This window comes from Zonotrichia albicollis, chromosome 35 (genome assembly GCF_047830755.1).
Source record: "Zonotrichia albicollis isolate bZonAlb1 chromosome 35, bZonAlb1.hap1, whole genome shotgun sequence".
Classification (NCBI taxonomy): domain Eukaryota; kingdom Metazoa; phylum Chordata; class Aves; order Passeriformes; family Passerellidae; genus Zonotrichia; species Zonotrichia albicollis.
In genome coordinates this window covers 1,515,490-1,525,339 of record NC_133853.1, presented here as the reverse complement: position 1 = coordinate 1,525,339, position 9,850 = coordinate 1,515,490, and the positions used below count along the sequence as shown (strand labels likewise).

The 9,850-nt window shown below is 50.3% G+C and overlaps 1 protein-coding gene across 1 annotated transcript; it reads right to left on the bottom strand.

The window, feature by feature from the left end:
* Positions 1–7,157: 7,157 nt before the first annotated feature.
* On the bottom strand, positions 7,158–8,090 carry LOC141726444 (olfactory receptor 14J1-like). The gene has a single exon (XM_074531349.1). It carries the CDS (start codon positions 8,088–8,090, stop codon positions 7,158–7,160), a length of 933 nt encoding a protein of 310 aa, XP_074387450.1.
* Positions 8,091–9,850: the final 1,760 nt, after the last annotated feature.

The window sequence follows — 9,850 nt, the reverse complement described above, 5'->3', positions numbered from 1 at the left end:
GGCCCCTCAGTTCTACAAGGCCCCATAGTGTCACAATGGCCCCTTGCTCCCATGAGGCTGTGCCATGTCACAATGGTCTCATTGGTTCCACAAGGCCCTGCAGTTCACTGTCACAGACATCTTTTGTGAAAAATCCTTTCTTTGGGATTTTTCCCCTTCTGGGAAGGTGAGGACCCAGAAGGGTTCTCAGAAGAATGTAAACAGTGGTTGTCTGCTGCTGTGGAATGTAACAGGTGCACCTGTGATTGGTCCATGTTGCTTGTGTACAACTAAGGGCCAATCAAAAACAAGCTTTCTCTGGGACAGTATCAGAGAGAGCTCCTTTTGTTTATTCATTCCTATTCTATTCTTAGCTTAGCAGCTTCTGAACTTTTATCTCTATTCCTATTAGCATAGTCTTAATGTATTATATATCATAAATTAATAAATCCAGCCTTCTGATCATGGAGTCAAGACTTCTGTTGGAGATTTTTTCAGGGATGGCTTGGAAGGCAGCTGTGGGGGACAGGTTCTCACAGCCTGTTTCTGTAAACAGCGGAGGTTCTCAGGTTGTTTTTAATTACAAGTAAAGGTGACAAACATGAAGGCCTTGAGAACCTTGCATATCAGAGTTCTCAGGCAGCTTTCTCATAACAAGTGGATGTTCTATCTTTGGCTGTTTTGGGAAAGCAAGAATAATTTTGAGAACCCAAATCTTGGTATTGGAAACATAAGGAGGGGTTGGTATGTTATCTCTGACCTATTGTGAGCTCAGATTTTGCAATATGCATAAACTTGACTAACACTGTTATAAAAAGTGCCTGATTGATTAATAAACCAGAGTTGATGCTGATCAATGCAAGGTGGGTCTTCTCCCTCTGACTTCAATAGACTTCCATCTATCTCTCTCACCCCCAAAGACCCTTGCGAGCTTTGCAACATTCCACAATGGCCCTTGAAGTGTCACAATGGTCTTGGTGGGTTCCCCTGCTAGCTCACAATGGCCTCCTTAGTTCCATGAAGCCCCATAGTGTAAAAACGGTATTGTTTGTTCCACAGTCAGAATGGCCCCATGGTCTCACAGAGCTCCACAGCCCCATATAGAGCCCCATGGCCCCTTATGGAGCCCCACAGGGTCACTGTGAACCCCTTGATTCCATGAGGCCCTGCTGGGCTACAATGGCCCCTTGGTTATACAAGGCCCTGAAGTGGCCTCTTGGTTCCAGTGGGTCCTGAACTGTCACATCAGTCTCCATGGTTCTGTGAGGCCCCACAATGTCACAACGGACTATTGGTTCCATGAGCTTTTGTACTGCCAACAACAGCCAACAACACTCTCCTAGGTTCCATGGTGTCACACTGGACCCTTGGTTTCATGGGGAGTTACAGTGTCAGAAGGTTCCATGAGGCCCTGCAGAGCCCCTTTGTTTCAATGAGGCCTCAAAGTGTCATAGCTGCCTCCAGGATTCCATGAGGCCCCGCAATGTCACAATGGACATTTGGTTCCATGTGTTCCAGCACTGTTCCATGAATCCTTAGTTCCATGGGGCCCTGTAATGTCACAATGGACTTCTTGGTTCCATGGTGCCACACAGTGTGACAACTGCCACTTGGCCTGCATACACCGCATAGTGTCACAATGGTTCCTTGCTTCCATGAGGCCTTGTATGGTCACAATGCCCCCTTGGTTCTGTAAAGCCTTTGGTGTCACCATGGTCTCCATGATTCCATAAGACCTTGCAGTGTTGCAACAGACCATTGGTTTCACTGAGCCCCACAGTGTCACGGTGCTCACCTTGGCTCCACAAGGCTCTGAAGTGCCACAATGGCCCTTTGGTTCCACAAGGCCTCAAAGTGTAAAAATGGCCTTCATGGTTCCATGATGCCCTGCTGTGTCACAATGGACCTTTGGTTCCATGATGGACACATGTCCCAGAGTGTCCCAATGGTATCCTTGGTTCCATTGGACCCTTCATCCCATGGAGAACCACAGGGATCACTGTAGTCCCCTTGATTCCATGAGGCCCTGCCATGCTATAATGGCCCCTTGGTTCCAGTGGGTCCCAAACTGTCAGAACAGTCTCCAATGTTCCATGAGGCCCCACAAAGTCATTGTGGTCCCCTTGGTTCCAAACGGCCCCACAGTGGAACAATGGACTCTGGGTTCCCTGAGGTTCCTCAGTCCCAATGGTCTCCTTGGATCTGCAGTGTCACAGTGACCTCTTGACTACAAATGGCCATGCTGTTTCACCATGGCTCATGGTTCCATGAGGCCACACAGTTTAACAACGGACCTGTGGTCCCACGAGGCCTTGCTGGGTCAGAAAGGTCACCAAGAGGTTTCTCAGTGTCACAATGCTCTCCTTGGATCTGCAATATCACAATGGGCCATTGGTTCAATGTGGCCCCAATGTGCCAAAATGGATTTCGGTTCCATGGGGTTCTGCTTTGTCACAATGGACCCTTTGCTCCATGAGTTTGCTCAGTGTCACAGGATTTTGTGACAACACAGAGCGGACTGTGACACCACAAAACAGACAACGACATTGCTTGGTGACTTTTTGACATCACAGATAATTCTGTGACATCACAGATTCTTCTGTGACATCACAGCACAGCTGTATGACATCACAGAGTGATATCCCAGTGCTGGCTCTGGGACATCACAAGGGTGTGGTGTGATATCCCAGAGTGGGCTGCGACATCACAGGAGTCTGTGTGACATCACAGGGGCTCTGTGATGTCACAGGAGGCTCTGTGATGTCACAGGTGCTCTGTGATGTCACAGGTGCTCTTTGAGGTCACAGGAGGCTGTGTGACATCACAGGGGACTGTGTGACATCACAGTGGCTGTGTGAGGTCACTGGGGAGGTCACTCTGCCCTGGCCCCCCTCACAGCTCTCCCCAGAGCAGTCCAACCCTGCTCGTGCACAGCAGGGTCCCCTGTCCCCCCGGGTCCCCCCGCCCCCAGCCCCGCAGCCTCCCCCAGAAGATGTTCCACGAGATCAACCCCAGAGCCTGACACGGGGACAGGGGGCCAGGGCCCTGGGCGTGGGACAGGGGGCCAGGGACCCCCCGGCAGCGTCCCCGTGTCCCCCAGGGCCAGAGCCTGGGCCAGGGCTCCTTCTACCTGTTACAAACGAGGCCTTGACAGCACTGAAAAAATCTCCAGTAAGCGAGCAGCAAAAACCGGATTTAATATTAAGGGACAGCAGCACAAAGTTCCTTGGCAAGAGTCACTCTGCTCCTGACTGGACACTTCAGGCATGCCAAAGAAACAAAGCAACAACAAAACCAAACTAAATCCAGGCAATCAAACCAGAAATTAACCGAAAACTATCCCTTTGTGTGTGTGTGACACAAGGATAGTGAGGGCAAGGATAAAAGGTATATGGCCTAAAGCTTAACAGAGGTCAAATTTAACAGTAGTTATACCTCAACCTAATTGATGCCTTCAACTTTACAATTTAGCAAAAGAGCGGCACTTAACAGTATTTGACCTAACTTATAACACATGACTTAACAATTTAATAGAGGAACAAAACTTAACAGTACTTAACTTAGCTAATAACTTAAACATAACAACTTAGCAAAATAACTACTCTTAGCAGTATTTAACATAGCTTAGATCTCGTGACCTAATATTACTTACTTACATCTGGATATCTGACTGACTCATCTATCCAAGGCACTCAAGCCCCTCAGAGAGCAGCATTTCTGCCACATTTCCCCAGCACAGGCACTCCTGTGTGCACACAGACACCAAGAGTCAGTGCAAGGCACCTGTGAGAAATTCCCCTGGGGGCAGGAAATGCTCACTGCTGCTGCCTTGGCATCTCCCCAGTGGGCGAAGGGCTGAGCCTGGAGGATTGAGGGGATCGGCCCAGGCTCCGTCGCTGTTCGGGATCCTCGAGTGCAGCAAACGGGAGAGTTCCCAGCTGGGAGAGGCCCCACTCAGAGAGAGTCGCTGGCCCAGGAGAGCTCCAAGGGCTCCTTTTGAAGCGCTGTGTGCAGGGCCCCAAGAGAGGGGCTTCAGTCCCAGCAATGGTTCATCCTGGCCACACTTGGCACAAACGGCTTTCTTTGGCAATGTGAGAACAGGGATGTTGTGCCACTGAGGAAACAAAAACAGTTCCCAGGGCTGCTCCTACAGAAACCAGGAGCTGGTTGGAGCAGGGCTGCAGCTGGTTGGAACAGTTCCCAGGGCTGCTCCTAGAGAAGCCAGCAGCAGTGGCTGGAGCAGACAGTGTTTGTGATGAGATGCAGAGGAGCTGAGCCCAGGGGCTGTTGGCCAAGGCCGAGGCCCAAGGAGCATTTCTCAGCTGGCAGGGCGGGCTTAGAAGAGGAGGGGGGAATGCAGCAGCACATGGCCCACGGAACCAAGGGACCATTGTGACACTGTGGGGCCCTGTGAGACCAAGGGAACATTGTGACACTGTGAGACCCCATGGAGACAAAGGTCCGTTTTGACATTGCAGGTCCTCATGGAATCATGGAGAGACCAGTAGGACACTTCACTGCCTCATGGGACCAAGGGACCCTTGTGCAGTCTGGGGCACCACTGAACCAAGGAAATCATTGTGACATTGAAGAGAGTCATGGAATCATGGAGACCATTGTAAGCCTTTGGGGTTTCAGGAAACCAAGGAGTATTTAAGGCTGACCACAAGGCAAGAACATATCTTGGCCCTACCTCCTCCTGGAATTTTTGTCTGAACTGTGCTGGAATCCAGGAGTTGGTAGCTGTGTGTATGCTCCTCTGAATCTTATTTTTCTTTCTCTGAGAGAGGGAAAGAAAAATACTTCTTCTATTTTTGTCCTCTTGCAAATTTTGATTAACTTAAAACTGAAAAGGATTAGAGTTTATGAAGCCGAATGGGCCAAATTATTGCTTTGAGAAGGGTTTTTTTTTTGTTTTGTTTTTTTTTTTGTTTTGTTTTTTTTTTTGTTGATTGAATGTCCTATAAAACTTCTTGTGAAAATTTCATTGATTTTCTAAAGTTGCGAGTAAAGGCTGTTTTGTTGTTTTGAGCTCCTGAGAATCTCTGGTATTTGTAATTCTTAGTAGATCCAACTCAGAGTACACAAACAGTAGAATTTGCTTTTTAATGTCCTCTTTGAGAGATTTGTTTCAGGGATGGAGGTCAGGGCTTGTGTGTCCTGCTTGGCCCAGCCCAGACAGGGCTTTCCCAGCCACATTCCACACTCCATTTCCCAGCTGGAGCCCCTGGTGCCTCTGAGTTGTGCTGCCCCAGCCCCAGGGATGCTCTCCTTGTCTGCCCATTCCCCCACGGTCTCTGGGCAGGGATGGCTTTAGTGGGGGCTGCTCACACCCTCAGCAACTTGGAGGCTGCTGCTGAATTTTCCTGCTCCAGAGACTTGTTCAGCCTTCAGCTCTTCAGTGCAGGAATTCAGTGTCCCAGGGCTCATTAACATTCAGAACACCTTAACAAGCCAAGCCCCTGGGAATAATTTGATTTCAGTTTTCAAATATTTTCTGGTTAATTAGACAGATTTCAGAAGTGCATTCAACTGAATATGTTCTCTTTAAAAAGACAGGGAGAAAAACTTATTTTAGGTCTTGTTTAGGTTTTTTTTTCCCCTGATAATAGTAATCTCCAGTTGATATTGAATCCAAGTACCTCCTCATGCAGGTTGAATGGATATGAAAATCAAGACCCTTCATGGCTGACAATCAATCAGACTCTGTCCCTACCCCCACCACACCATTTCCCCCATCCAAGCCCTGGCACTCAGAGCAGCCTTGTGCAAATCTGAGCTTCCTCCAGCCCAGGCTGCACCTGCAGCTTTCAGCTCCTTGGCTCCAACTCCCACCTGTTTTCCTTGGAGAAGGAGCTGCCCGAGACACAGAGGGATGTTCATTTCTTGTCAGCCAACAAAGCCAAGGGAAGGCTCAGCACCATCAAATGCCAAAGTCATTCCTCTGCTGGATATTAAGGCCACTTTCCACAGCAGACAGTCTCAGAGCAATGGAAAACACCTTCTGTGCCCAGCACAGATCCCAAGGTCCCCCCAAACCCTCCCTGCCCCAATTCTGCCCAGATATGGTCTTTGCACACACGAGTCACAGGCTGAAGTCAGGAGCTCCCTCCATGCCCAAAGGGAGGAAAAGAGAGAAAGTGGATGAAGAGCTCTCCTGTGCAGAGCCAAGGTCCAAGTGCAGCACTTGCAGTGGGAACCACAAATCATCAGGTTTGTGTCCTTTGGCCTCAGGGACTGGTGACACTCAGAGGCACAGAAAGGTTTCTTGCAAACAAACACAAGTTGAACATTTGAACAGTTTAATAACCATCACGGCTCTTCCCTCAGCTCTCTGGGATGTCCCAGCAGCATCTGACATGTCCACAATCCCAAAGGGATTTCTGTACAGGAACAGTTATATACAAAGATAAAAGAAAAGATAGTTCTCTGATGGATATAAAGGCAATTAAGATGTAGACTAATGTGGTATTTATTTGAACTTCAGAAAGATGGCGACTCCCTGAAGCTCAAAGCATGAAGCCAGTCAATTGAGAGGCACTGGAATGACCAGAGAGCATCAGGAGGAGGAAATCTGGGAGGAATGGGAAGGGCATTGATGCAGCTGGTCTAGTGAAGAGACGTCTTTAGACATGGGCATTTTAACAGGAGAGCTGGAAACACCTGAGGGTAGAGGGTCATGAAATATTACACTGAATAATGGTGACACGAGTAGAGGGGAAGATCAGCATTTCTTGTGCTGCTAGTACTTCAGGCCCTACAGCAACACCAGGGCCACCAGGGCAGCGAGGCAGGGCCACGGCAGCAGCACTGGCAACACCAAGTGCTGCTGCTGCTGGGCACAGCTGCTGGGCCAGCCCTGATCTGCCCCCAGCTCTGCACACAGAGATTGCTGCTGCAGCTCCAGAGAAGGCAACAAAAGGGCATCTCTGCAGAAAACTTTGATGGGAGATCCTTTAGTTTATTTAAAACCACCAAGTGGGTACCCCCTCATTGACACAGTCTGTGGCTACAGGGAAGGTGGAGAGAAACAAAAAGAAAAATGGCATAAACAATGACCTTTCTATGTGGACAATATGGAAAAAATATAACAAAGAAAAAAACTCTCACAACCAAACCCACAAGAAGTATAAAAGATGACTTTTATTCCAAATGATTTGCAGAAATTGGCCTGTAGTTTAATGTTTGTGAAACCACCCAGTCATCAGTCTCCTCACTGCAGCCTTGAGCTCCTGGTTCCTCAGGCTGTAGATGAGGGGGTTAAGGGCTGGAGTAACCACTGAGTACAGAAGTGAAAGGGCCAGATTCAGGGATGGAGAAGACATGGAGGAGGGCTTCAAGTCCGAAAATGTGGCAGTGCTGAGGAACAAAGAGACCACGGCCAGGTGAGGGAGGCAGGTGGAAAAGGCTTTGTGCCGTCCCTGCTCAGATGGGATCCTCAGCACAGCCCTGAAGATCTGCACATAGGAGAAAACAATGAACACAAAACAACCAAATGCTAAACAGATGGAAAACACAAGAAGTCCCAGTTCCCTGAGGTTTGAGTGTGAGCAGGAGAGCTTGAGGATGGCAGGGATTTCACAGAAGAAATGGCCCAGGGCATTGCCATGGCACAGGGGCAGGGAAAATGTATTGGCTGTGTGCATGAGAGCATGGAGAAAGGCACTGGCCCAGGCAGCTGCTGCCATGTGGGCACAAGCTCTGCTGCCCAGGAGGGTCCCGTAGTGCAGGGGTTTGCAGATGGACACGTAGCGGTCATAGCACATGATGGTCAGGAGGGAAAATTCTGCTGAGATGAAAAAGGCAAAAAAAAATAATTGTGCAGCACATCCTGTGTAGGAGATGTTCATGGTGTCCCAGAGGGAATTGTGCATGGCTTTGGGGACAGTGGTGTAGATGGAGCCCAGGTCGCTGAGGGCCAGGTTGAGCAGGAAGAAGAACATGGGCGTGTGCAGGTGGTGGCCGCAGGCTACGGCGCTGATGATGAGGCCGTTGCCCAGGAGGGCAGCCAGGGAGATGCCCAGCAAGAGGCAGAAGTGCAGGAGCTGCAGCTGCCGCGTGTCTGCCAATGCCAGCAGGAGGAAGTGCCTGATGGAGCTGCTGTTGGACATTTCCTATGGTGTCTTGGCATGGGGATCTGTACGAAAAGTAATTATGGAATAGTTGGGTTTGGAGAGGACTTTAAGTATCCCAGCACTACTTTGGGCCACTTTTCCCCCACTGCCTGCCCGGGGCTCTGCTGCCTGGAGCTGTCCCTGCCAGCAGCTGCTTCCCTGTGCCCAGGGCTGGGCCCTGCCTGTGCTGCCAGAGCCCAGCTCAGCCCTGGGGGCTCAGCTCTGCCCTGCAGAGCCCTCCCAGCTCAGGCACTGCCCAGGGGCAGCTCTGGCTCTGCAGGATCTGATGGCAATGTAAGAGCAACCCTGATGAGGCTGGAAAAGTGACACTGATGCTACTCTAAGGGGTCCTGTGCTGATTTTTTCTACTGCATGGTATATGCAGATCTGTGAGAATTTTTTTTTATTTTTCTCAGCCTGAATTGAGAGATGAATATCTATGGGCAATTTCCCACAGGCAAACCAGAGCATTAGATTAAAAAAGCAGGAATTCCTCTGCTATGCTGCCCCTGACTTGCTGTGCTCCCTGTATAATCTACTTGGAATAGTCATGCAGTTAAATGCCATGCTGGGAGCAGTTCTGAACAATGCAGCATCCTCACCACACTGGGAGAACACTTCTAAGCCTTACCAGCTGTCTCCTACCGCCCAGATCTTGTCCCTCAGTGCTGGGAGCAGCTGCCAGGGCTGGCTGAGAGCTGTCCCTGGCAGGCAGCAGAGTCCCTGCCCCAGCACAGCACCCTGGGCTGCAGGACCCTGCTCTGCAGGACAGCCCTGGGCACCCCTGGCTGCTCTGCACAAGAGACAATCAGAGAATGTACTCACAGGGTCTGTAGGCATTGGGATGTTCCAGCTGTAGGAGATGGTTCCAAGAGCTACAGCAGCATCATCCTGCAGCCAGAGGTTCCTGTGCCAAGGGCTGGCAGTGATTGTGCCCCAGGCACTTCTCAGCACCTTCCCAGCCCTGACTGATTGAAGCTCTCTGTGCCTCTTTGCTGTGCCCGGGCTGGCTGCAGGCAGTACCCCAGCCCTGCTGGGGTGGAGAAAAGCTGCTCATCAAGAGAAATGTGCTTTTGAAGCTCTTCTTGGTTACCAGGAGCTTCCTCTGTGCCGGAACCCAGCCCAGCTCAGCAGCACAGATGCAGAACAAGGACTTTAATGAGCCTCTGGGGCTTTGTGCTCAGGCCCTGAACATTAGTCCCTGAGAGGGAGCTGAAGAAACCTCTCCAGAACTCCAAGTCAGAATCCAACTCCAAAGTTTCTTGGACTTTTAATGAATCCCACTGAGGGATACCACTGAGAAAGTGTCCTCAGGCAGAGCAGAGAACTGGAGGCAGTGATGACAGGTGGGGACAAAGAGAAGCCAAGTCTTGGTGCCTTGGGGCACAGCAGCTGGGTCTGTGCCACCACGGGCTGGGAGGTGACACCTTGTCCTGAGGCACTGGGGCCTCCTGGCACAGCCTCAGCCAGGCTGGGCACTGTCAGCCCCTTGTCCTGCCCTCAGCATCCCCCCCTAGCATACATCCCAGTGGCCTCAAGGATCTGCTGGAAGGAGTCCCTGGGGAGCCTTGCTCAGCAATGGCCCTGGGAGCTCCTGAATGCTCCCAGGGACTGCAGGTTTTTCAAAGGACTTTGGGTTTGGCTTTTGCCTTGGAGTCTATGAGAGGTTTGTGCAATCATGGCCTCCAATTATCTGCTGTAATTAATCCCTGGAGAGCCTTAGTCACTTAAAACACTCGGGGGGGCTTATTAATACT

Bases quoted from the DNA above. Each gene is read 5' to 3' on its own strand.
- LOC141726444 (XM_074531349.1), bottom strand. From the start codon at position 8,090: ATGTCCAACAGCAGCTCCATCAGGCACTTCCTCCTGCTGGCATTGGCA.